We start from the raw sequence: 27,210 nt of genomic DNA, 5'->3' as shown, positions 1-27,210 counted from the left end.
TCTTTCCACATTCACCGAGGAAACTGCTGGTTTTCAACACGCTACAAAAAGAAATTGAAATCATCTTTAGAACAATTAAGTATTTTAATTGTGTCGACAAATGTTTAATGAGCGATTTGCATCGTACTACAAAATAAAAAGGTGGACAGTTAGAGACTGAAAGCTTTATCTTGAGCAGCTTTTATCTCAGATTTTGAAAAATGCTTTTTTCAAAAAACCTGATTTTAGATGCAAAGTAGGATAAAAAAAGTTTTGACTATGCCACCTTTCTTCTCTCCCAGCATCACTTGCAGTCTTTCACAGGACCACTACAATTCTCTTTTATAGATAGAAGAAATTCCTTCTGTGCAGGAATGTTAGAGAGATTGTAACCAAGCATTTTGGTTATGTTGTCCTGGAAGGTGGGATGCCTGTTGGGTCAGAAACCCTGTATTTCTGTTCCAGAAGAAGGAAAACTGTTTTTTTGTGTTATTACTTCTTATCAGGGCAATTTCTGCTCTAGGATCAGGATAACTTGAATCAAAATGTCAAGACAAAAATGTCAAAGGAGGCTTTAGTTATTTCACTCATCTTTTTGGTTGTTGAGCATATGCTGTTTGTATCAAAACTAAACTGTGCGGCAGATGATCAATACTGTACTGATCTCATCTCTTCAGTTATGCCCCTGCAAGAGCGTGCTGCACTTTTCCAGATCCATTAAATGTAGATTATTTAACTCCTCATATCTGTTAAACATCTTTCTGTGATAATTACATCACAAGACATAAAATTTAAAAATATTAGCCACCATTAGAAACTGAATATGAATACCTCTGGCAGGGTTATTTTTTGGTAGAGGGTACAAACACTGGAGGAGAAATCTTCACCTGGCAAGGGTGATAATGGCAGGAAAAATCATATGTACAGAAACTGATTGGGGAGAGTAAAAGATTTCTTTGCCTTGGACACTTTGTATTGCAGCTGGTTTGGATTTTATGTATTGTTTTTTTAGGTGTTTTTAATAGACATGGGGCATCCCATAAAAAACAACTGTTAGCAGTCAAGGATATTTTCCAAATTGCTTCTTAATTCATTCCTCCCCCTAAACTGAGAGAGGTTTTTTTTCCTCAGAAAAAGGAATATTTACTAGGCTTTGACTTAAAAGGCTGTCAAAATGTCCATTGAAGTAAATTTTTTCACCCCTTATTTGAAGGATTTCCTGTTTTTCTAGGTTAGCTGTCAGTATTCTGGCAAAAGTTTAATAAGAGGCCAGTGGAGAAGGACCGGAAGAAAAAAATCAAACCCCTTTACCTCTGTTTTTAATGGATCTTATTTCTAACATCACATCTATGAAGATCTTGTGTGTAACTGAATTTTATTTTTTTCCACTCGCTGTTGAGACGTGATACGTAAGCTCAGTTATTTCCTAGGGGAGGCATGTAAATTTGGGCCCCTACCGCAGCTTGCTGCTTCAGGTTGTCATGTTATCTAGCGGTGTGTTTTCACAGCTTTCCAGTCATGTTTGGTTGTAATGCAGCTGTTGACTGGAATAGCTAGACTGTATTGTATCAGTACTTCTGAGGTGTTGTCTGTAGAAAGTAGTATTTGACTGTTGCTGTATGAAATCTGTTCTTATGAATTCCGTTTCTTCTTTCAGGAAGGCAGGATTTAAAATGGTCTTTCCTGTTCATCAGGTTCAATCCCATGCTATTTGTAAATCTCATGTTAACGGATTCATAAAATGCTCAAGAACTGCCTTCATGTGTGGTCTTTTCCTCCTGCTGCTTTTGATTTAAAGGCTGTTCCAGACCCCACTCTCCTCATCAGTGATAGGATTTTCATCAGAAATGCGTTCATAACTAGTGCTTAGCAAATGTGCTTCTTAGCAGGATGGAACAGCAGGTATTTAAGATGAAGAACCAATCTGATGTTTAGAGTAACACATTTTAAGAGGCAGTGACTTCTTTTCAGCTTTCATTGCAAGCTCTGTGATAGCTTCTCTTTTTCCTGTTGCTGTTTTTTTTTTTTTTGAAGATGGCTTATAAGAATTTTAGTTCCCTATGTGAGAGCGTAGTATACCATGCGTCTCCTACATGGGCATGAATAAACTGTCAGGATAGGTAGGGGCATCCTGCTGGATACACTTTTGTTGCAATTGCTTTATTCATGATGTCATCGCAACAGCACATTATTGATCCTGTACTTAATTAAAATATCTGATTTTCTTAAGCAACCATCTTTTTCAAGCAAGTTCTTAATTTGTAATAGACTCCTGCAGTGAATACCCAATTGAGAATTTGATGATTATTTTCCACTTGTGCTCCTCCAGTCTGTGGCTAACTAGTTTTAGAATAATACTACAGTTCTAGTCTGTCTTGAAAAGTTAGCTGATGATACAAGACTGTAAATTATCAGCAGCTTTGTTCCTGCTGCTTATGCTGAGTTATTAAAAAAGACAAATAGATTTAAAGATGAGACTCTCAAATGGATATTTTTAACATAAAGCAAAAGCCACAGAATCTTTTGCACATCCTGTGCTACTACTTTATTTTCTAGTTTAAATAATTTTCCATCTGATATAGAAGGAAGCAAAGTTGTTTAGTCTCAGTTTTTGTTCATGTTCTCATGTATTTTATTCCATTTACCAGGTGTGCATTTCCTTCAAAGTGTTTTCTGGGATCTTGCATCCTAACTAATCTGGATTGTTTTCTTCCCCTGAATAACTCAGTTTAACTGCCCCTTTAGACGAAACTGTTAGTAAAAATTTCTAGTCACATATGTTGATCAATAGGTTGCTTTGAGTGTTGCTTCATACTTGATGAATTATCTAAATCCTCCGTATTGCCCTTTCAATACTTCAGTGTTTGTTGCTCTTCTGTCTGCCTGTTCTCAAAATCATAATATTGTCTTGGTTTAGGTCTTGTCTACCTTTCCTCTCCACAGAGCTTTCCAAGAGTCATGTGGCTTTATATACTCATGGGATTTAATTTAACTTGACTTTTGGTAATTTAGTGGGGTTTGTGGTTTGGTTTTTTTTTTTGTTGTTACAAGTAATGGTATTTGTAGACCGTTTCTATTTTTACAGGCTTTGCTGATATAAGCTATTTTATCTAGTTTGTCCTGAAGTCCTTTCTTTACAAGCTATTTCCTGTTTCACCGATAGCTTTTGCGCTGCTTATATTTGCTCATCTGGAAGTTAAAGAAATTTAGATACTACTTGTTGCTCAAAACCCCTGATCATCTGAGTCCATTAGATTTTAAATAGATTTCTTAATTTATAAAAGCTTGTCCTCCAGAAATTATCTTCCAAAAATTAGTATTGAGATTAATCTACCAAGGGAAATATTTAATGCTTTTAGTTTTCCACCAGGAGGTAATTTCTAACAATACATTTTTGTAATAACATTAGGTTTCTTGGCCAAATGTGACCCTGAGGTCAACTATGGGTAACCAAATAAATCTTTTTTTACCTTTGCTCATTACATTACAATTTGTTGTTTACCCTGGCTAAGCTTGTGTGTGTACAAATGCATTGTAGTTCCCTCAACTTCTTTGAATTTAACAGCAGAATAACCTGCAAATCTTGCTGTTAGTAATTGAAAAATGTGACATAGTGGCATAAAGTGGCAATGTGGCATCCATCACTGGTGTGACTTTATTTTAAGTAAGCCCTTGTGTAGTGCTTTTATACTCTGGTTAGAGTTGCAGAGTGCTTTGAGAAGTTATTTGTAGTTTTACTCTTTTTTTAAAGAGTTCCTAAATAGAGAAAATTTAACGTTTGTATAGCCAGCTTCTTGATCTGAAATGCTTGAGTTGTGTTGAGTGCTTACCAGCAGTTAGTTGAACTTTTATCAAAGGTGTTTACCTTTCACTTGATATGTTAACTTCCTGTTTCTGTGTAGGAATTTGTTTTGTTATTGTGCAATTGCTTAAAGAACAGGTGTACTAGATACAATTGCATGGATTTGTCAGCAGGTTTTGTGCATTTGCCCAGAAGGATTTTTATGTGATAGAACTTGCCGGAGATGTTAGAATGGAAGAACGCTCTTAAATTAAGATATTATACATGCTTCTGAATCTTATTCCAGGTTTTGTGGCTTTACAGCTTCCTGCTCTAATTGCTTCCCATGGTATGGCTAATCTCCAGTTATGTAGACTTTATCTTTTTAAACTGATCAGCGTTTATGAAACCAATATTTTAGCTGAAATAACTAGGTTTAAATGCAATTTAAGTGGCAATTGTGGGCTGGGTATATTATGCCTTCTAAATTTATGCTATACTGCTTAAATGTGTTAATATGAGCAAAAAAAGTTGTGAAAGGAAAAGAGCTGACAGTCTCTAGCTCTGCATGTGTTTCAGATTTGACCCCTTTCCTGTGACAGTATAATTTGACTGTATTGTCTGATATGCTCTAATAAACTTAAATGCTCAGATAACTGTTATCTAATAATAAATAACCCACATACTAGTTAAGTAGTTCTTCACTATTTCAAGTACTAATAAATCATGATTTTTTTGAAAAGCTACAGTGCAGTCTTTTTCTCTATAAGCATTGTGAAAGCTCTGGATGTAAAATGTCACTGGTCAGGAGGTTTTATCCTTTGTGCCCTATGGCATGAGCAAATGCTTTAAGACCAACTTATTCCAAGGAGTATCTGGCTGTAATTTTATGAGTATGTCAGGCTGATGGAGGCTTTTAGACTACAGATGATTTGAGTTTCAACTCAAGCCCACTGGTTGTTCCAGGTGCTCTCTGCTTTTTCCTTACGCTAGCCTTTGTATGGCCGTATTGTTAATTGGATCAGAAACATGTAAGGATTAAAAGCTGCTGCAGTTTACTGTTTGGTTTTTTTTTTTAGTTTATTAGTTTGTTGTTTGAAACTGTACTTCTGTTTTAGCAACTGTTTTTTAATTTGCATACTTCAAAGATTGTGGGTTACATTTTTGGGAGCTGGCAGATGCATATGGCCTCAGAGATCAAAACAGCAATAGTTTGATACCACAAGTTGATTTCTGAGTTTAGCATTTGGAATGCTACATCCTTCCAGTGTACAATGTGTCTTTTCCTGCTTTGTAGGAAAAGGTAATCCTGGGCAGAACTGATGTGTGATGGTTCTTTCTGTGACTGTACTGAAGGCTGAATCGCAGAAGCAGAAGAAAAAAACATTCGTCTCTCTTCTGGTTCAGAAAAAGCTAGTTGAACTGTAATGCAGCTGGTCACTGCTGAGAATTCGAGGCTGTTACGCTTGCAACTTAATCTTAACAAATAATGATGTTGTCAAATTACCTTATGAAACGGAGTCTCTGGTCCAGTGAATCTTTACTGTTCAACTTAATAGTGATATAAATTTTTCTCCTTATAGAAGTAGACATAAAACTAATAATAAACCTTGGACTCCTGGAAGTCTATCATCTACATGTGGCTTTGTTGGCTACAGGAATGTGTTTGCAGCTATTTAAAAACAGTATTATCTTTGAGTTGCAGAAAGACAATGGGACCACTGGCATGCTGACAGAAAACGTGCTTCTCCAAGAAATTGAAGGGCAGAATCAAGAACTATCAGCTTTTTCTCAAGCAGTTACGAAGTAAGAAATTACTCAACACAAATTAGCTTTTAGTACCAAAAATAATCAAAATAACTCATTTTCAGCCAGTGCAGGACTGGCCCTGTCACACCTTTTGCTTGATGGGGTGGATTTCAGTATGTGTCCTTTTCCTTTATCTTATCCTATTTTTTCCAGTTTTGTCATGTTTTTTTAAGAATGCAACAGAAGTATCTTTGGTACTGAGGTTTTTGGATTATCATATCTCCTCTTTATTCTTTTGGTCATGTGACTTTCTTCTCACTTTTTTCCTTGTTTTTGTAGTACTCTTTTATCCTCAAACTATTTTCAGTGTTTTCATATATCTCTCTCCTATATATTTTTAATACAGTTTCTTTTGAAAAAATTTGAAGTCTTTTTTTCTTAGTTAATATATGTCACTAAATCATGTCACTTGATGGCTTTCTAACCCTTAGATGCTCTCATTGTTATTGCTTCCACAACTGGAATCCTGTAACAAACAAAACCTTAAAACTTGTTCCTGCTTTGATCAGATGGTGAAGTTTCGTAAAGGTCATACCAAAGAAGATGGGACTTGATAACCCATAGTGCTCCTTCTATTTATAATTATTTTCTGCTTATTGCCACAATTTAATGAGGGATGTGTTTTTTTTAATTCCTAGAGAAGGGAATCTAAGAGTCTTGCATTTTTTCCTCTTAAGATCAAAATCCAAGAATTAATGGAGGAAAATAGAGATCTTTGAATCTGAAGGAGATACTTTTTAAAAAAGGAATGTTTATGAAATGAAAACCAAATTCCATAATACCAATGAGAAGTCTCATACCTGTGAAACTTTCTGATGAGCAACAGTAAGAGAAAACTGACATAACTCAAAACTGTTGCAACAAGCCTAAATCCAATTGTTGCCCTTTCTTTCAAGACTTGCTGCTTAAAATACTGATTGGGCAATTCTTGCTAGGGGGATTTTATTTTTTTTTTTCACTCGCACTGTTATCAGTAGTCAAGATGATTAAATGGATGACCATTATAGACCATTATAGATGAGTTCTGTTCTTAATCGCCCATAATACTAACTTAATGGTGGCAGAAGGTTAAGGTTAAATTGCTTTATCCATACTAAATAGCAGAAAACTAAAAGCAGGTATCAAAACCCTGCCTGTCATTACTAGGTGAACATTTTATACCACTTGTGTCCTAATAAATAAAGGCCTTCCCCTTAATTTAGGCCTCTTTCTCAACTTCCACAACTTACAAGTTCAGATTAGAATTCCAAAAATTGAAACATGCTAAGAATTTTATGGTCTTTTGTACGTAAAAGAAATACCATTTTAAAAACTTATTTTTAGTAAATGCTATGGATTAGCTTTTTCAGAACTGTTTTAGAACTTAGCTTTTACAGAAACTGGATATGACCTGTAAGCATTGACCTGCTAGTATAGCATAAAATATGGAACGCTTGCCTAATTATAAGCTAGAATTCCCTCCCCCTCCCCCCAACTACTACTTCTATAATTATGAGCAATGCTCTGATGCGAGTAGAAATATTAGATGGTGGTTTGTACATACAATTTATGTAAAGAGCAAAAGGTAGTCTTTACTGTTCTGGCTTGTGGTTATTACCATGTTATTTTGCTTTAGTCTTAGACTTACCCATTGCAGTGTTTCATAAACCTTCTCTCCTTTCAGACTGAGGACCAAGTTTCCTTATTCTAATGAGCAAACAAATCCAGGCTTTATGCTGAGTCCAGTCATGCTGCAAAGAAATATAAGTGGGGAGAGTGCCAGTATCAAGGTTTCTATAGAAATCGAAGAATTCCAGCAACCAGTAACTTTTACGTGTGATGGTATGTTTCTGCTTTTTAAATAGGAGTTTGCTTGTAAGATTTAGAATGGTGGGTTACAGCTGTATGCTCAGTCTAGGCTAATGGCTTTTAGGATTTATAATCCCTGGTCTGGGGTGTGTGGATTGCTTGAGGGAATGTGGAAGAAGTAACCGAAGAAAGGTTCTGGGTCAGTGCCTCCATCAGAAAATATTTAGAGGCTGACAAAGCTGAAATGTTTTTTTAAATAAAGAAAAGCCAAGCAAACCAGAAGCACTTTTCTATTCATGGCTGTTAAAACAGTTTTTCAGGTGTTTGACCTAATTCATGGTAATTGAGAGGAGGATGACACCAGGACTGCAATTCTTAACTTTTAATTAAATTTTTTATTTCAATGCTTTTAATATGTCTAAAACTGTTGCAGGTTGTCTAAAAATTCAGACAAATTGCATTTGGAAAATACGAATAAATGCTGCAATTATCTGTTACTCCAGTACATGCTTATGAACACAAGTGCTAAAATAATACTTTTGCGATGGGCGAGCTAGCTGTGGTACAGTTTTGTGGGTAACCAGATGTATTAGTTTGAGACAGAACTTACAGGTTTGTCTTGTTCTTGTACATGAATTTATATTCTCTCTGCAATCAGGACTGGACAGTGGGTTTATATTAAAGACTGTAATTCTGGATGCTGTTGGTGATAAAATAACTGGTAATAAGTTACCTCAGGAGCAGTTAACTTTTTAGCCTCTATACTGCTGTAGTCTCTTAACCCTTGTGAGGGTTCCTATTCCCAGACTGTGTCACCTGGTATAGATCTGTGCGGTGGTGGTGGTTTGGTTTTTTTTTTCTTCAATCATTTGGTTCTCTATCTGTAACAGTGTAAATACTTTAGAGCTGGTTGTTCTCAAAAGTTGCTCTATTACTCACTTAAACTAGCTGCTTTATTGGAAAACAAGCTCTGAATGCATAAGTGTTTTCATTCTATATTAATTTGCTGGGCCTTACAGTTAATCTGCTGTGATTTCATACTATTTTATTAAGAAATGAGGTGAACTGTAAGCGTAGCCTAGGAAGGTTTCTGCTTTTGATCCTTAAGATTATGCTTTTTTAATGTTACAGACTTAACCCCCATCCTTTCCTACAGAAGGCTTTGATAGTGTAACTAAAATGTTACTATTTCAGTCCTTTATTTATAGAAGCTCTGTGAATATCTTGGAATGTGTTTTGCATTCTAGCAGCCTGTATCTTACTCTTTGTGCTTTCTGCTATCTTCCTTTTTCTGATGCTGAAGTTAATCACAGTTGAACTGCTTGTCTTCCATGGCTAGTGAAATATCTGTAACTTGTAATGTGACTAGTAATAGGCATATTCAAAGTTATTCTTTCTTTTAATTCCTTCTGTTCTTGGTCAAGTTGTTGCATACCTTAGCATCCTAATGCTAGAACTACTTCAGTATGACTCTCAGTCCTGCTCAGAAGGAACTGCGGCCTTTCAGTGTTCTGACAACTCAGTGCCCAGTGTGTAGAAAGGACCTAGGAAAGAAACAGATGACCTCTAGAGCTTTTTTGGGTATATCTATTCATTATGTGTTTGTTTATTAGACTTTAATGGAAGTACAAGTTTACCTGAGCAATCATTGTGTGTCAGCAAGAAATAAATGCTTTCAATAAGATGGAGAGCAGGAAGAAGGTGGTGAAGTTGTTTGTGTATTACTGCACTAGACTTTGCAGGACTGATAGACCTTCACCCGTGCAGCCTGTTGACTATAGCCCATAAACAGTTACTGCATCTTTTTTTCTCTGTCCACCACCATATTCTCTGCTCAAAGTACTATACCAGTTCCACCCTAGATTAACAGTAAGTTAAATAGTTTTATTAGTAAGTTAACCAGTATTTTGGAATTCATCCTTCTTATTATTCCTTGATCTTGAAATTCACACACTCATTTTTCACATGCCATCAAATAGCTCTGTGCTTCTAGTAAGTAGTCATCTGTTAATGAGATGAAGCACTTGTGTTGTCTTCTGGAAAAGATTGTTGTGGCATCGCCTCTCTGTCTCTAGCATAGTAATAACATTTCTTTCTTAAAAACCAAAAAAAATTCAGGAAAATTAGGGAGGTCCCTGGAGAGGAAAAAAACCCAACCCCCTGTGAAGGTACTGATGAAAAAATAACATGTTTTTATATAGTGTTTTTCATGGAATTTAGTGGCATTGTTTGCAGATGATGTAAAGGAAAAGATGAGAAACTAGGTAGAAAGGTGTAGAGTGTATTTTGTACTTAAAATGTTCATGGTGTTAAAACATATCTATGTATTTTTTGTCAGTGACAGCTGATGGCTGTGGGGTTTTGGGTTTGACTGGGATTATTTCTTTTGCTCTGTAGTTACTGGAGGGAAGAGAGACTGTTTTCAAAAAAGCGTTTGGAGCCTGATATGAAAGTACTGGCAATTGGGCTGCTTTTTGCAAAGGCTTGGTGATGTTTACTGAGATCGCATCTGTATAACACGGAAACGGCCCTAGACAAATGGAAAGGAAGAAGAATTAAGGACATTAAGTAGGATTTGTCTGCTACAGCTGATACTCTTTTCCTCAAAAGCAGAATGAAAGGAGAATTTCCGTTTCCAGCTTTTCAGATAATGGTTTTTAAATTTATTTAGCTTTAGCATCACTTATTTGAGTCCTTGCTAACTCAGGCAAAGTTATGATTAAAAAAGAGCTATTTTCATGTTAAAAAACCTGGAAAACAGACTGCAGACTGTTGGTGAAGTAACTGTGCTGTATCCTAATTTATAAAGGATTTATTGATTTCTTAAACTTAATATCGCATGCTAAAGATCTGTATTTAACATTTAGATGTAATTTCTTTAAACAGTGAGTTCCCCTGTTGAGCTTATAATAATGCAGGCGCTTTGCTGGGTGCATGACAACTTGAATGAAGTGGACATTGGCAGCTACATCCTGAAAGTCTGTGGCCAAGAAGAAGTTTTACAGAAGTAAGCAAACTTTTTCACTAGTAGTTAACTTCATGCTTTTTTATGGCATAGTTACTGGAAAGTATGTCTTTACATTTAGATTTGTGAAAGCAGAAATCGTAAAAAGTAGAAGAGTTACACTTTGCATGAAGATTGTAAGTCTTTAGAGTTGCTTTGGGATACAACAAAGTAGGTTCTCAACAGCTTCCTAAAAACCTGTTCTGATCTACCATCTGTTGTGTTAAATCCAGGTTTTTTCAGATGGAGATTTGTACAGCATTTCTGTAGATTAATGTCATTTTCAACTGCTCTTCAAATTCTAGCAACTAGGAAAAAAACTAATGCTGATTTTTGGTAATCTGAAATAATCTGTTCTGTGCTTTTTTGAAAGCTGATGTTTTACAAATCCCTATTAGTTTTCTTGATTTGAATATTTGGTTTTGATGTTAGCCGCAGTAGTTAAGAGCTTTAGCTTATAGGTATCTGTAATAGTATATTAGAACTTCTGCAGAAGTAAAAATCAGATAAAGTAGTATGGTATGGAGATTGAATCACCATTTCCTTTTTTTAAACCATCAGATTGTTTTAAATATTCTGTGTGAGCTTTTTGAAAGACATTGCATGCTTTTGATATAACGATAGCTTTCTTTTGTTTAACAGTAAGCACTGTGTAGGAAGTCATGAATATATTCAGAATTGTCGGAAGTGGGATACAGAAATCAAACTGCAGCTCTTGACTCGCAGTGTAGTATGCAGAGATCTGGCACGAACAGTAAGTACCTTCTGAACTACAGCAATATAAATCCTAAAGAAATGGGGGCTGTGCATCAGAGTTGATGAATCTGAGGTGTGTGTTTAGCAAATTAGTGTATCTACTTGGTGCTGGGAATTGTATTCTCTTATAGTAAGAAGTGAAATACATACTGGATTTTCACAAGGCAAATAATATAAATGTGGATAATCTCTCTTATTAATCCAAGTACTATAATTGGAGTAAGTATACAAGCATTTGGACTAAACTTGAGGCCTGAAAGAGAAGCGACAAATTTCAGAGTTAAAACTTGAACTGTTTTGCTTGGGGTTTTTTTTTGTTTAATTAGATAGATATCAGGCAGTCAAAGAAGGGAAGAATATTTGATATCCGCATAGGTAGGCTCTTGATTGCAGTTTCTTCCTTCTTCCCTGTCCCAATGTTTACACATTTCATAACCTATCAATTAGTTATTTCATTTCCCTTTCGAAGAGATCTCCTTGTATCTTTCCCCTTCTACTCCACAGGAGTTAGTAATTAAACTTCTAAAGCAGTTTTACAAATTATATAACAATGAGAATTGAACTTAGTATCTGATATTTTATTTCAGGAAGATGATGACAGAACACCTGTACACCTAACCAAACATCTCTACAAAGTAGAAAAGCCTTTTAGAGAACCTATTATAAGGTAATGTTATGTCGTTATTTTAGTAATCAAACCCACTGCTGACTTGAAGACCAAGGTTGTGTTTTGCTCTTGCACTTGCGTTTAATAACCACTGTTTCTTACAGATCTTCTGTTGGAGAGCTTCTTGATGTGTATCACAAGCAAGTTAACATAGCTCTTAAAAATGAGGTAAGGTCATAGTAAATTATTGCTGAATCAAAAGTTAGCAAAAGAAAATTCATTAATGTGATAGTTGGAAAAAAGATGTGTAGGTATTCTTGGGGAAGCTGAGGTCTGGATAAGCTGTCATATGTAAATTTGGAATGATGGATTTTTAGTTGTTTTTTTTCTTCCTAGCTTTTCTTGAAAACTAATTATTACAATTAGAAATGTATCTTCTAAGTTCTGGGGTGGAAAGTAACTTTATCTACAAAAAAAGGGAATAGGGAAAAAGTCTGAATCCTGACTGTATCAGTTGATGTCAGCCATGAATGGTGCATGGTTAACAGGTAAAAATCTACACAATAGTGAGCTGTAATATTTGTGTATAATGGCATTGCTAACTGACGCGTGTTTGGGACATAAAGGTGAGCTTTTCAAAAAGTCTGATAACGTTCTGCATTACTGGATTAAATTAAAATACACTGGCAAAACCATTGGCTATGTCAGTGTATGATAGGTAGCTTTCAGAATTTACACATGAAGTAGTTAGGAGTGATTTCCAAAGGCAAAATAAAATAATGTGCTTTGCCCATTTCTAAAAGGAGATGCTCAGTTTAACTGTCAATAGTAATGTAATTTGGAGACTTAAGTTCTTAAAGATTAGAAATTTAAGAACTTTAATCGTTTAAGAACTTAAACGATTTCTATGAAAACAGTCTCAAAATTATTAGTCGTTTTCATTTCCATGATGTATGTTTGTCTCTGGGAATGCAGATCTGAACAAGCAGGTGTCTACTGTTTACGTTTTCCCTTAATGTTATTTAATCCCCTTGATGGTGATTCACCATGTTATTAAGGATAGTTTTGAACATGGTCTTTTTGTAGAAGAGCAAGGTGTTACTGTTCTTTGATATAGTGGTGTTTTTCTTGCTTTGCTATTGCAGCTGCTTCAGTTTACTTGTTTTAACAGTTGGAAAAGACCCACTGGATCATCGAGTCCAACCATTCCTAACAATCACTAAACCATGCCCCTCAGCACCTCATCCACCTGTCTTTTAAATACCTCCAGGGAAGGTGACTCAACCACCTCCCTGGGCAGCCTGTTCCAGTGCCCAGTGAAATGTGATTTCATAGACTGGGGCGAGGTGTGCAAAACATCTCAGTTCAGAGTTAGGTTTTGTTCTTTCTATGGTGTCTTTGAGGATGGAAGATGTTGCTTGTAGGGGATGTGATTAGCTCCAGATATCAGCAGTTGTTACATTGAAATTTTTCACTTCCTGAAGTGAATTCCTGGACGTATTCTGTAGCTGAAGATTGGTAATTGAAGTGAGACAGGGTGCAGTTAATTCATAAATAACTTGTAGATATAGTCTTTGATTTCACATAGCTGGAAACTTTTAAAAGTCATCTATTGTCTTTTTATTGACATTAATTTGAGGGCCTGTGAAGAAAATAGTGGAAATTTTGCTTTTCCTGTGTTAGAATAGCTGTTATCTTCCAACTGTTAGGTTTGAAAATATGGCTTAAATATTTACGATGACTTCTCACTTCTGTGGTTATTTTCTTACCAGGCCAAAGTTAATTGTTTCCAGATAATTGCTGATCCAAAAACTTTGATTCAAGTGGCTTCTTTGCTGTCCATTTGTAAGATGGTCATGAGAATATGTCTGAGAAGGGTGGGGTTGGGAATCAGTTTACATCTCACCAAGAAGATATTACACTAACCCCTCTTATTTAATAATAAGTGCTCACAAGTGATTGTGAAAGAAAGCCTTTAAAAACTCAACAGTTATTCTGAAGCAAATGTTTTCATTTCTACATGTGTTCTTTAAAATTGGATGAAGACTTTGCTTATATTAAAAAACAGAAACCAAGGAACCTAGGATAATTTAGATTTAAATTAAGTGGCTTTCATTCTGTTTGAAGAGAAGGAAGGGAATAGTAGGAGCATATTGACTTTGTCTTAAGCAGCCTGCCAGCGTTTTCATTCTCTAAGAAGCTGATCTATTCTTTTAAAAAGATTCCTATTAAGTGTGCAATCCCCCTTCCTTTTCTTCTTCAAGACAAGAGTTTGCAATTGCTTCATCTGGAAAAACCGTTTAAATTAAATAATACGTAAGGCAAAAGTTGCAACAAACTTTTCTCAGAAGTATATTAAAGTGAAGTAAAAAAGATAAGATTCCATTACAGAGCCTGTACTGCAAGCGTGTGTGATTTGAACCAGTATCTTTAAGTGGGTTGAAATTGAAATGCTGCTTCCTTAGCATTCCTTGACTATCCTTTTTTTAAAGTACACTTTCTTTTTGTGCTACAAGGGAATTGAAGCTTAATATCATTAAAAAATACTTGTCTGCCTACAGCTTAATAGAAAAATGGTTGGAAATATCCCAGTGTTTCCTTGGAATCCATTTTAGAATCTACACTGCTCCTATGTTTTTGGCATTCATAAATGAGCTATAAGGAAGTTGACAATAGCAAGGGTTTTTAGTCACATTATTACACCACAGTTTGAGATATGCATCTCATAATGAAATTTCCTTGGCAATTTATTCTAAAAAAACCCAGCAAAATCAAAGCAATACCATGCTTCTCAATTGTGATCACGTCAATCTGTTCTTTCATACAATCTTTATTAGAACCAGCATAAAGCAGTAGATCACGTAATTAAGACTGTCAGAAAAATCTGTTCTACATTGGATTGCGTAGAGACTCCTGCGATAACAGAATCTGTGAAGAAGCTAAGGAGGGCTGTTAATCTTCCAAGGATTAAAAATGCTGAGGTAAGCTTTCATACTGTAAACTGCATTCTGCATATGCTTTTTAACACTTACAGAAACTATTTCATAATCTTTAGTAACTGCAGATATCAGTTTATCGTCCATTTGTTTTAACATCTCAGTGCTTCATCAATTCAGTGATATGTTTGTAGTACAGAGCAGAAGTCTTGCAAGATGCACAGACCAAATAAACACAGTTGTCACGTGAACTAAAATGCTTGCAGGGAAATGCAGGAGACTCACTAAGAAAGCTTAGCAAAACAGAGCATATAAAATGTTTCTTCAATGGTTACTTTTTGATAGGAGAAAGCTGTTGAAATAATCAGGTTATAGTGTAAAAATAACTTCCAAAAGTAGCACTATCCCAGTAGAATTTTAAAAAAGTACTTCTGTATCAATAAAACCCTGCAATTCTCCTGTGATGAACATTAGCTTAATCAGTAATGTATATGAAGGCATATAGGATTGCATTAAGAAACAAATTTGCTGTAAAGATTGAAGTTGATTGCAATTAAGCCTTGTGTAAGATATTGTTTGGTTATTTTTTTTAAAGTAATTGTTTTGGAAGAAGTGGCCAAAGAATAAAAGAAAATAGTAGAGTAGAAAATTAGATATACAGTGCTATTTCAACAATTTGGCATCCTATGATCCAAAAATACTTGGATTACTTCACAAGTATGGGAGAAACAGCAGTTTTTCTGAGAGGGGGAAAGGATGTGATTTCTGTTTTCCCCCAAAGTTTCTACATCTTTTTAATAAGAATGTGAAGTTTTTGGTAATTAGAACTTGATGAAGGCAAAATGCTCAATTTATATGCTAAAAGTATAAGGAGAGCTTTCATTCTTCTACAGCAGTTGTGACAAACAGACTTTCTTGGAACTATTAGGAATTTGCCGAGCTCTGTTTTTAAATTGCAAACTTAGTTTTCATTGAAAGTTTTAGTATTATCAGAAGTTGAATTTGGCATGGAACCCTTCCTTGTCAGAAGGGAGTAAATTCCCATGCTTTGCCACGTTTTGGCTTCAAAGGTGTCCTTGTTCAGACTAGACATTGCTGTAGTACTGTATCATGTTTAGACTTCCAGTTTAGCAGACCAAGAAGCAAACACAGCAGATAGTATGAAGTGACAGTACTTGCTGTTCAGTTTTCTCAGCTGTTTAACTTTTTTTATTCAATACATTTATAGTAACTCTGCCTTCAAAAGATAATTTAACAAATACCGCAATTTGTTAAGAGCAATAGAAAATTAATATGGGTTTCCTGGTACTGAAATTTGTTCTAACTTTACTGTCTAGGTATCCTTAAAATGTGCTGCTGACTCAAGCAAGAGCTCACCTGGTGAGTAAAATTCTTCGGTTTTATTTAAAAACTGCTTTCAGGTGGCTCTTTTAGGAAGATACGTATTAAAGATAAATTATAATTTAGATTCACTGCAGCCTGAAAACCCTCTGAAAGTGAGTATAGACCAGTTAACAAGAGCAGTTGAGGCCCTTCTGCAACTCCACATGAATTCATGTAGCAGTTCTGCAGCAATTTCTCCAAAAGATACTAAGAGTACCAAGGAGGCATGGACTGCCACAGAACATCTCCAGTTCACGATATTTGCTGCTCATGGAATTTCTCCTGCTTGGGTATCAAAGTAAGTAATGTATTAATTGTAAATTTCATCCTTTTGTTGATTTTCTTTGCTTGTTTAATTTACTTTCTTTTCCTTGTCCAGTTATGAAAAATACTACTTGATTTGTTCTCTGACGCATAATGGAAAAGATCTTTTTAAACCTGTTCAGTCCAAGAAGGTTGGCACATACAAGAACTTCTTCTACTTGATTAAATGGGATGAACTGTAAGTGTTTAGCATGTTAAACTTACTAAAATATTAGCTAGTACCTAGCAAGCTAGCTGCTGAATACAGTCATTCAACTATTGCTCCTGATTCCATTTGAAGGACTGAAAGAATAGTGTGAGAGACTTAGTGACCAAAATCAGAAATACTTTTTCAAATTATATTTTGCTACTCTTTTTAAAATTGGGAGTGGAAATGCTGGACAAATGCCCTTTGCTAATGTGTTTGTAGTTTAAATTATGAGGAGTTGGGAAAGTTGTAGCATCCCTTGTAATGGGAGCAGCTTGTGTTGCTTAAAGGAGAATGAAAATCTTGCTTTTAAGCATTGCTCAAATTAGGTAAATGCAGAGGAAAAGCAACTTGCTTTTACTGACATTAGTACTGAGTCTTTTTTGTTCCAAATACATTGTGCCAACTTTGTACCTGAATTCAAACCTGTAATTTAGGATTATTTCTACCAAGAGAGCAGATACAGAAGTGCTTGAAGAGTGTCTGTCTGTAGCGTATGAGAATGTCTGATTTGACCTGCTAAACTTCAGTTTTTGTGTGTGGGGCAGGGGAGAAGGTAGAAAGGAAGAAGGGGCCAGCAGACAAGAAATAAGGAGGGGATGGCAGGTGATATCTGGCAGCGTAGAGGGGAACATTTTTCCTTATCTGTGCACATTATCCACTTAATGGTTATCAGGCACCCTGTTGTAACTGGATCTTCAGGTGAGCTCCATATTGCACTTTATCTGTTTTTCTGACTGTTTTAAAGGTCAGATGTAGACCCTGAGGACTACCCTGAAACTCTACAATGGCAAATTATTTCAGGCCAGGAATGAGAATTTCAGGTTCTAGAATATCTGCCTTCAGAGAGTAATCCAACTACCTTTTTTTCTGAAGATGCAAAGGATTTTGCTGGCATTTACCACTGCATTAGTGAAAGATGTGTTATATTAAGTAGCTTGCAAGACATCTATTTGTAAAGTTTTATAGTGTAAATACTCTAATAATTAGTAAAATACTGTGATAACTTTTAGAATGATATTTTGGTGTATCATGAAAAAGAAAATTTAAATAATACTTTAAGGAATAAAAATGGTGTAAAAATAATTGCTCAGTGAAGTGTACACTGCTCGGCTGCTTTCTTTACAGGTGCTAGTTTTGTTCCATGTGTATTTAGCTCTCAGTAATTGATAGATTTAGATGGGAAGCTGTTGTCAGCTGACTCTTGAATTTGAGAGTTAAGAGGTGGCTAACATGAAGTTGTGTCCTCATAGTGAGTAGAGTGGGAAGACTGGTTATGCTGGATGGTGTTGTTCTGTGTAAGGAATGTGATTTAATAGACAAAGATTAGAAACGGTTGCTCCAAATCTGGCTGTGGTGCAGAAGTGTAATTTATAGGTTTTGCAAACTATTGGTATGATAGATAAAGTGGAGTTAAATATAGATGCGTGGAAATGTAACACTTGTTCTGCAGTGTTAATTAACTTTAGAAAGCATGAGACATCAACAGATTATATGGATAACCCTGTAATTTACTAACAACTGTCTTTCCTCTGACTTATTTTTAACAATTTTATTTTGCAGAATAATTTTCCCCATCCAGATTTCACAGCTGCCTTTGGAATCAGTTTTGTGTCTGACTTTGTTTGGAATACTAAATCAAAGTAGTAGTGGAAATTCTCCTGACTCAAATAAGCAGAGAAAGGGCCCAGAAATTTTGGGTCAGGTTTCTCTACCTCTTTTTGATTTTAGGCGGTAAGTATTGAAAATATGGGTGAGATTATTAGTATGATTTACTCTGTATAAACCTTACTTCACTCGCATAACTATAGAAACTGCTTCTCTGCCACTGAATGTAGTAAGCAATGATAAAAATGAGAATTGTAAATGATATTGTTACAGGGTTAGTGCCTTAAATTAAATAGGGTACAAAACACAGTCCTGTGTTATAATATTTCCATCTAACCGGCTGAAAAAAATTACCTACTGGATGAAGTTGAATATTGTTTGGATGAAAGCAGCTCTGTTTACAGGAAATTTTCATAGTAATGTGGGCCAAAAGAGGTCATGTTAGTACCGAAGACTTATAAATATGTAGCAGTTGAGTGTGTAAGCATAACACAAGTTGTCCTTTTGAGGAACCCAGTGACATTCAGGTGTTAACCTGTAATTCATATGTTGTTAAAGTATCTTCAGGCATTACTCTCTACTGCATTGATAACCTCCCTTCTACTGAAGGAATATGGTCTTGGTAGATGATGTTTTATGAGTTCTAATATCTGATTAGGAGATCTTGAAGTACATTATATTGTCTTGAGGCAGTTCAGTTAGTATTCACATTATCTTCGTAGATGAAGTGTAAACAGCCAGTTCTCAGTCAGTTTTTGAGCCACAATGATAGAGAATGCTGCTTACAAAGGGAACTGTTTGCAGCAAGCCTTAGATTCAGCAGGAATAGCATCTAGTGTGATATATAACAGAATTCTGACAGCAAGTAAACAATGTGCTATGCTTCTATCATATCACTGGGAAGGAAGCACTTCTGTCTTAAAACTGTCATAAGATAGGAAAGAAAGTCTCTTACCTTCACCCAGTCCTGTTTGTAGAACAAAATATAGTGATGGCTCAAATCTTTAGAAATAAGACCTTTAATTTAAAGTCTGTAGAGTTTCTAAGGACTAGTATTCTTTACAAGCATCTTTGCTTGAATGCAAAAATGTTCAATGCTGCATGTTTTGTAAGTTCACATACACTGGAACGCAACTGGAGAATTTTGAATATATTGATTTTGGGTTTATTTCTTTTAGTCCTTTTATCAGATTTAGTAATTTTTAAGAGTGGTGATATATAAGCCATAAAGAAAATCAAAATACTAGATATAGAATTTAAATATATTTTAAAATACAGGTGTGTCTTTATAGATAGCAAAAATAAGCCCTTTCTTCAATCAACCTGTTTCTGAGTAACAGTGCTCCCAGGATATTCTGAAATTATTCCTTTTGATTCAAAGCTGGATTCATTTAAAAAATTAAAATGAAGGGTTAATTAACTATTGTGTTGAACTTATTTCTAGTTTGAGCTGGCCTTCCTTCAGGTACAGCTGCTCGATCCTGTTATACTTTGTTCACTAAGAATGAAAAACCTACTGTAATCTTCCTCAGTTAAGTATTCATGGATTTGTTCAAGTTGCCTTGTCCTTGACACCTTCCTTATGCAGTGTATTCCAAAATGCTTACCACTTTGGTAGCTATTCAGTGAAACATTAACCAATAGACTTGAGTCACAGATACCAGAGCTGGGCATGATGTTGCGGATCACAACATTGCAAAATAGCTTCAGGATTTATGCTTAAGATTTTCTGTTTATATGAGCTCCTGACTTCTAGGTCTTACTGGAAGCTTATCTAATTGTCAACCAAGGCTGTATGTCTATTCCATGTGTTTTCTGTCCTCTGGTTCTAGATATGGCTCTACTTGTTCTGCTTCCCCTTTTTTTATGGTGGCGGTTCCAACAGCTTGGGGGTGCTTAGGCTTTTGTACATTGCAAAGACGGTCCGTAGCTGCTTTCAGTCTCCATTGACACTTAGATTTCTTTTCATAAACGATGCTTATTTCAGCCTTCTGTTCAAAGGTTGCATTTCACTTTCCTATCTCAATGCCACATTTCCCAGTACTTGATGGAAAATGTAGTTTCTGTTTTGATTTGAATTGCAGATTTATCTTGTCTTCATACTGTGTGGTGTTTTCGTAGTAGTTTTGGAGGAAAACTGTATTTTCTGTTTATGCAGAGCACTGCAATAGAATGCGTTGTGCCAGGGTTTACTGAATGGCCTGTACATGGCAGCTGTAGAGATACTAGATGTCTAATCCACTTGCAGAAATTAAATCTAGACCTAAGTAATTGAAGATAGTAACCAAATACTCCAGTTAAAGTTGAGAATAGTGTCAATAGCAGGCAGGAGATAAAACTTGTAGCTACCTGAAACATAGGAAGAATAAAAGGTCGTATATGTGCTTTGGAAAAATCTGTAGTCATGTTAAAATCCTTTCAGATAAAGTGTGTGAAGTGCCTTAATATCTTTACTCGTGAATGAGACTGTGGCAAGTATGTTAGATTGGAATGTTATTAAAATGAACAAGCTGTTCATGCCATAGTTACATGATTTAGTAATTTCTATTGGTATACCAGTAGATACCAGTGGAATTTCTATTGGCATCCCAATAGATGGCATAAGCTCCCAGATAATCAATATTTACATAAAAAGAACTGTTCTTTCCTTGAAACAAATATAAACCCTAAAACAATCTTTCAAAATATACTAAAGGCTTCGCCTTCAAGCAGTCTTTTGAGACTGTATTTTGATTTGTAAAGATTGATAGAAATTTTTCCGTGTCTAACATTCAGCACTTAACTGATATATGAAGTATTCTCAGTTGTGCCTTACTACAAATGGAAATGGTATTAGTATTAGGAATAAACTGGCAAATACAGATGTCATCTGATATGCACTGGCAGAATTAAGTAATGTGGAAAGTCCAGGCCAATGGCAGTGTCTGTAGTATTCATTATGCTTGTGACTTTTTTACTGAGAGAGTATGAAAGTGTGTGTGTGTGTGTGTGTTCAGTTTATTCCTCACAGGCAAAAGTATTCCCTTCTCTCCCTTATTTCTTCAAGGACCACTTCATTTAGCTAGGTCAGCTATGTCAGCAGTGAACTACTTCCTCTGCCTTTTACACCTAAAAATTGCAGGTAACATTTTAAAGGACTTCAAAGTACAGAAGGTATCCAGTGGAAGAAATAAATTCATTTTGCACTTGATGGTCATAGTTCCTTTTTTAAGCTCCAAACTGTATTGACTAGTACAGTTTCATTTCCTATGTTTTTCTGAACATCAAGGTTGAAATACTAGTTATAAGATAAATTCTTATCTCTACAGTAGAAACGCATACTCAGTTTGAACTATTCTCCTATACCATGCTAATATTTTGGAGTTATTTCCTTGTAGTGACCATTGATCTTCTCCAAATAGTATTCTAATAACTAATATTCTGTTGAAGTAAACTGACTGTGATGCTAATACTTGTACATGCTTTTTTCTCAGATTGTTAACTTCTGGCACAAAACTCTTGCAACTCTGGATCTCATCACATCCACATCACGCATCAGGGATGGCCAGTAAGAAAGGAAATATGGAAAGAATAGTATTGCAGGTTGTATCTAATTCTGACTCAATCTGTTTTGTTTGAGTGTTGTGACTTGTAACTCTTACGTGAGTGATGATGATGTATTAATGAATGTTTTGGGAAGAGTGTCAATATTGCTAAAGCATATTTGAAAGCCAATATAAAATAGTGATTACTAAGCATTAAGGGCAAACAATAGGAAGCTGCTGTAAGTGAATACACATCAGTTATTGAATCACTATCTTGAAGTAAGAGAGAATAAAGGTGCCTTGGTGGTACATGCTGTCAGAACGGGGAGAGAACATCTTTGAAAAGCCATATGAAGATGACAGACATAGAAGCGTATGCTGAGATGGGAGTTTAGACCCAAACAATAGCAACACAGGTTTCTTTACAGAACATAAAGATGGGATGTAATCCAGAGGGACCTGGACAGGCTAGAGAGGTGGGCCTGTGCGAACCTCTTTAGGTTCAACAAGGCCAAGTGCAAGGGCCTGCGCATAGGGTGGGGCAATCTCCGGTTTCAATACAGGATGAGGGATGTGATTGAGAGTGACCCTGCAGAGAAGGACTTGGGGGATGCTGGCTGATGAGAAGCTTGACATGAACTGGCAATGTGCGCTTGCAGCCCAGAAGGCCAACTGTATCCTGGGCTGCATCAAAAGAAGCGTGGCCAGCATGTTGAGGGAGGTGATTCTGCTCCTCTATTCCTCTCTTGTGAGACCTCACTTGGAGTACTGTGTCCAGTTCTGGAATCCTCAATATAAGAAGGATATGGAGCTGTTGGAACAGGTCCAGAGAGGGGCTACAAAGATGATCGAGAGGGCTGGAGCACCTCCTGTATGAGGACAGGCTGAGATAGTTGGGCCTGTTGAGCCTGGAGAAGAGAATGCTCCGAGGAGATCTTATAGTGACCTTCCAGTACCTGAAGGGGGTCTACAAGAAAGCTGGGGAGGGACTGTTTACAAAGGTTTGTAGTGATGGGACTAGGGGCAATGGGTATAAACTGGAGAGCAGCAGATTTGTGCTAGGCATAAGGAGGAATTTCTTCACTATGAGAGTGGTGAGGCACTGGAACAGGTTGTCCAGGGAAGTTGTGGATACCCCATCCCTGGAGGTGTTCGAGGCCAGGTTGGACAGGGCCTTGGGCAGCCTGCTAGTGGGAGGTGTCCCTGCCCATGGCAGGGGTGTTGGAACTATTTTATGTTTCTGTGATTCTATAAGCACCTCATTCTAAGTTCAGAGTGCAAATTTCTCTTGGAAGAGAAGGGACCTTGTTAGTCATGTCTTAGCAGTCCCAAAACATGGTTGGAAATGGTGGTTGTGTTAAAACCACTGGTGCAGATTTTAATAGTTCTGTGATTAGTTTCTTCTCTAAGGATGCCCAGTTCACTTCTGAGGAGTACTCCAGCTGCTGGATTGTGCAACGACACAGTCATCATGTGTTTAACGCTCGTAGTTGTTTAGAGGAATTGAGATGGAAAATTTTTTGAGATACTGTTAACCAAATCTGTTATCTATGTAGAACTAAAGAGTTCAGATGCCTAAATGTTTGAGGCCTCTGGAAGCGAAGGGGGAGCTTCTATCTCTCTCTCTTTTTTTTTTTTTTTTTGTTAGATTGACTTCCCATCCCATGCTTTTGATATTGAATATAAAATTCCTCAAGCTTCAAAGACTACTGTGCATCATTCCATAGAAACATTAGAAAAACCATTGAGAGAACGTCTCCTTGCCATTCTCTCTAAGGATAACACTATTGGGTATGTTCATTTCTTTTCTATCTATGTAACAATTTGTGTCTAGAGTATGGAATACTTATTTATTCTTCTTTAATGTTGTTCTAATATATTTTGAAGACTTGTGGAGACTTAAACACAAGATTGAATTAAATTGCAAAATAACAGTGCTGACTTAATTTACTTGGGTTTACCATGGCTGGTGTCATTCTCCTCTTACAAGATTCCTACCCTTTTGGCTGCCTATTACATATACCTATTCCTGCTTGGCAGTTCTCCAGTTACAGGGAGCAGTAGCAGTTTCAGCAGTGACTGTTCATTTGCCATGAGTGCTTTTCTTGGCTGTCTTTCCCATTCGTCTGCATGAAACTTAACATTAACATCTTGGTTTATTTCAGATTATAATAAAACTTATTTTTGTCCTGCCCAAATTATAACTTTGAATAACTGTTTTTGTGATGTTTGAGGCTGTTATTTGCTTCTCGTTTAGACTTTTGTGGAGAAAATAGCCGTTTTGATTTCTTTCCTTTTTCTGTGTTAAATTACCTGTACATATACAATGACTAGGAGCATTGAGGCTATTCACATGATAATCTCTAATGTGTGTTATAAACTGAAATGCCTTTGTCTGCAGGCTATCAAAAGAAGATAAAGAATTTTTGTGGGACAAGAGGCATTATTGTCATAGTCACACTAGTGGTCTACCAAAAATATTGGTCAGTGCCCCTCACTGGGACTGGGCAAGTCTTCCAGAAATATATTCATTACTTCAGCAGTGGCCTCCTTTATCACCATTAGCTGCACTGGAACTGCTTGATTCAAAGTAAGAAAACCAATGTAAATAAGTTCTGTGTGTTATGCATTAAAAGGCACTTCTTCAGTAGATTTTGAATGGCCTTCTTGTGCAAAAACTATTGCTGACTTTCTTGTGTAAAAGCTAAGGTGTGGGGTTTTTGTCAGTTTTAAAGAAGACAGGCTTACTTTATTGATGTAGGTTTAACCAATTCATGTAGTGAAAGAATAGCAAATGTAGTTAGGATTCAGAAATCTAATTTGTGACAGGAGAGCAAGCTATACATCCAAGCCATCAGAACTGAAGTTTTGAGAGATTAGTATGCTTGTCCTAAACATGCCCATGTGTTTGCATCTTTGGTAATGAAAAACCTCAAACTTGTAGGTCCTTTATTAAGTTGTTACAGACTTTATTTTGGTTGTTTTGTATATGGCTGATCTCAAAAAAGAGAAAGAAAATCGGATAGGAATAGAATACATTTCATGTGGGTTTGTGGTGACTTCCTAGGTTTGCTGACCAGGAAGTACGAAATACAGCTGTGAGCTGGATAGAGGCATTAAGTGATGATGAGTTAACAGATTTCCTCCCTCAGTTTGTGCAGGTAAGACTTTCTGCCTACACTAAAGTTTGAATTTTCTTTGCTCAAAAACCCAAAGGAATTTCTGATTACAGATAACAGAAGTGCATTTGTGTGCCTCTGCTTAACTTGAATGCTTAGTGTGGAAAATGATTTGAGTCAGTAATCACTCTGACTTTCCTATGGATTGGGGGTGATTCTGTCTGTGCATTAATTGTAAAATCTCAGTCTTTGTCTAGATTTAAATCTAGACTCAATTTATTTCATTTTCATTGGTTTTAGGCACTGAAATATGAAACCTACCTTGACAGTGCTCTTGTCAAATTTCTTTTGGCTCGGGCACTGGGAAGCATTCGAATAGCACACTACCTATATTGGTAAGATGTTCTTTGTTCCATTATTCGCATAATGTGTTTACTATAAGATTAATAGTTCCAGAAAAAAAATTATTTCTTAATACTGTAATTCATAGCAATGTGTGTTACAAATGGAGAGTGTACAAAATGTAGATACTGGTGGTTTTTTATGAAAAACAGACAGTGCATCTTTAAGGCACAAACTTGTTGCCTTTTATATCCCCTATATCAGTAACTTTGGAGATATATATATATAGTACTGGTTCATTCAAGTGTTTTAATGCCTTAATAGTGCATTGTTTGCAGTATTTTACTTGAGAAAAAATGATTTAAATCCTTTATTTCAGGCTTCTTAAGGATACACTGTATGATACAAAGTTTGGTGTACGGTATGAGCAGATTCTAGGAGCTTTTCTTTCAGTCTGTGGAAAAAGACTGAGGGAAGAGCTGGAGAAGCAGACCAGACTAGTGCAGCTTTTTGGAATGGTAGCAGGAAAAGTAAAGCAAACAAGTGGATCTGCTCGGCAGGTGTGTATATATATGTATTTATTTGAGTTTACCCTCAAAACAATCCACTTAATTGCCTTTTTAGTCTAAGTTCCATAAAACGTTACATATAATATATAGGATGAACTATGAATCTTGTCCTGCCTTTTATCAAGTTAATGGCTTAATGGAGTTGATGTGTTTATCAGAGTTATCTGAAACAGAAGATTGTGTGAGGTGATAGGGTAAGAAAGTGGGGTGACTTCTGTGTATAGCGAGCTGGAATTGGATTTAAACCTATTACTGCTCAAGAATGATCCCATTATGCAAAAGAACGAGATACCCTTTTTTGTACGCTAATATAAAATTACGCTAATGTGAATTTGCAGTTTCATAGAGTGGAATGCTGTCCCCTGGTTCAGTCAAAAAAACCCACAGACTTTTGTCATAAGTGTTATACTGCTATACTAGTGTACTTTTAATAGCTAAACCGGCAATTATAATATCTAACATGCCTTTGGCACTGAGGAATTAAAACATTGACTTCAGGATAGCATTGTCCGGAAGTTTTCTGTAGACTGTTCAGTTAGGAAAATGTCACTGAATTTTTTTTGTTTGTCTTCAGGTTGCCTTGCAAAATGGTATGGAGCGTGTGCAGTTATTTTTCTTGAAGAACAAATGCCGTTTGCCTCTCAATCCTAGTCTTGTGGCAAAAGAGCTAAATATTAAGGTACTGCACATTCAGAGTTTCAAAATCTTTTTGTAAAAATTACATATAGGTAAAGCTTTTACAAATAGGAAAAAAAACATGAGTTGAGGATCTTGAAAACTTTCTGCTGGTGGAAGAGATTAATTAAAAGTTCTGATTGAACAAAGCAGTGAAATTAGCTAGGCAAAGATCAAATTTATACAAATACTTGTGTAAAACTAATAAGAGTACTTATTTTTATATATATATATATATATATATATGGTTTTTTATTTCTTCAGACCCTGTCTCTTTTGAGATGAGCAATTCTGGCTGTAGTAAAACTGGGGACTATTAAAAGTGCATGAAAACGTCCTGTTTGTAGTAGTATTCAAAAGAGAAAATTGAGCAAGGCTATAAAGTTCAAACAATGAGTAGATTTTTAAATAGGCAAAACTACCTGTTAATGGTTGTGCTAAGAGATGTACTAAATTCAGGGAGGCAGACAGTAGCTTTATTTTATTGTGAAGGTCCAGCAAGTAACAATGTAGGAGAAACTTCTTCAAAGTTTGTCAATGTGTGCTCAGCCACAGCCTTGATTATATTATCATGCATGACTGAAAGCCTAAAGGTCTGTGAACACTGGCTTTGCTCCTGTGGAGAGACAGTTCCTCTTGCTTTCCTTCCTTTCTGTAACTATTAAATCATGAATATGTACTTGAAAGCGGATACATGAGAAAATATTGTGAAACATGCTAATACACATTTTTTATAATATCTTATAGGTTTCAAAAAGAATGCTGATAAAATATTTGTCCATGTTTTATTCACTCTTCACTTAAAAATGTACAAAACAA

At 36.0% G+C, this 27,210-nt stretch overlaps 1 protein-coding gene across 2 annotated transcripts in view; it reads left to right on the top strand.

Annotated features, from left to right (window-relative positions):
* Nucleotides 1-27,210, top strand: part of PIK3C2A (phosphatidylinositol-4-phosphate 3-kinase catalytic subunit type 2 alpha) — a 54,579-nt gene that overhangs the window by 14,258 nt on the left and 13,111 nt on the right. The window contains exons 3-20 of one of the 2 annotated variants that reach the window (XM_069857663.1): nucleotides 5,460-5,566; nucleotides 7,233-7,390; nucleotides 10,244-10,364; nucleotides 11,004-11,115; nucleotides 11,705-11,784; nucleotides 11,889-11,952; nucleotides 14,562-14,705; nucleotides 15,998-16,040; nucleotides 16,128-16,341; nucleotides 16,423-16,545; nucleotides 18,118-18,288; nucleotides 21,636-21,744; nucleotides 23,335-23,477; nucleotides 24,088-24,276; nucleotides 24,754-24,847; nucleotides 25,106-25,200; nucleotides 25,527-25,707; nucleotides 26,291-26,395. In XM_069857663.1, the coding sequence (XP_069713764.1) occupies nucleotides 5,460-5,566; nucleotides 7,233-7,390; nucleotides 10,244-10,364; nucleotides 11,004-11,115; nucleotides 11,705-11,784; nucleotides 11,889-11,952; nucleotides 14,562-14,705; nucleotides 15,998-16,040; nucleotides 16,128-16,341; nucleotides 16,423-16,545; nucleotides 18,118-18,288; nucleotides 21,636-21,744; nucleotides 23,335-23,477; nucleotides 24,088-24,276; nucleotides 24,754-24,847; nucleotides 25,106-25,200; nucleotides 25,527-25,707; nucleotides 26,291-26,395 (2,253 nt within the window). The remainder of the gene's footprint in view (nucleotides 1-5,459; nucleotides 5,567-7,232; nucleotides 7,391-10,243; nucleotides 10,365-11,003; nucleotides 11,116-11,704; nucleotides 11,785-11,888; nucleotides 11,953-14,561; nucleotides 14,706-15,997; nucleotides 16,041-16,127; nucleotides 16,342-16,422; nucleotides 16,546-18,117; nucleotides 18,289-21,635; nucleotides 21,745-23,334; nucleotides 23,478-24,087; nucleotides 24,277-24,753; nucleotides 24,848-25,105; nucleotides 25,201-25,526; nucleotides 25,708-26,290; nucleotides 26,396-27,210) is intronic. The other variant, XM_069857664.1, reaches the window with a different exon arrangement.

This window comes from Phaenicophaeus curvirostris, chromosome 5 (genome assembly GCF_032191515.1).
Source record: "Phaenicophaeus curvirostris isolate KB17595 chromosome 5, BPBGC_Pcur_1.0, whole genome shotgun sequence".
Taxonomy (NCBI): Eukaryota; Metazoa; Chordata; class Aves; order Cuculiformes; family Cuculidae; genus Phaenicophaeus; species Phaenicophaeus curvirostris.
Note: the sequence above shows the minus strand (reverse complement) of the source record. Positions and strands in the feature narration are given on the sequence as shown.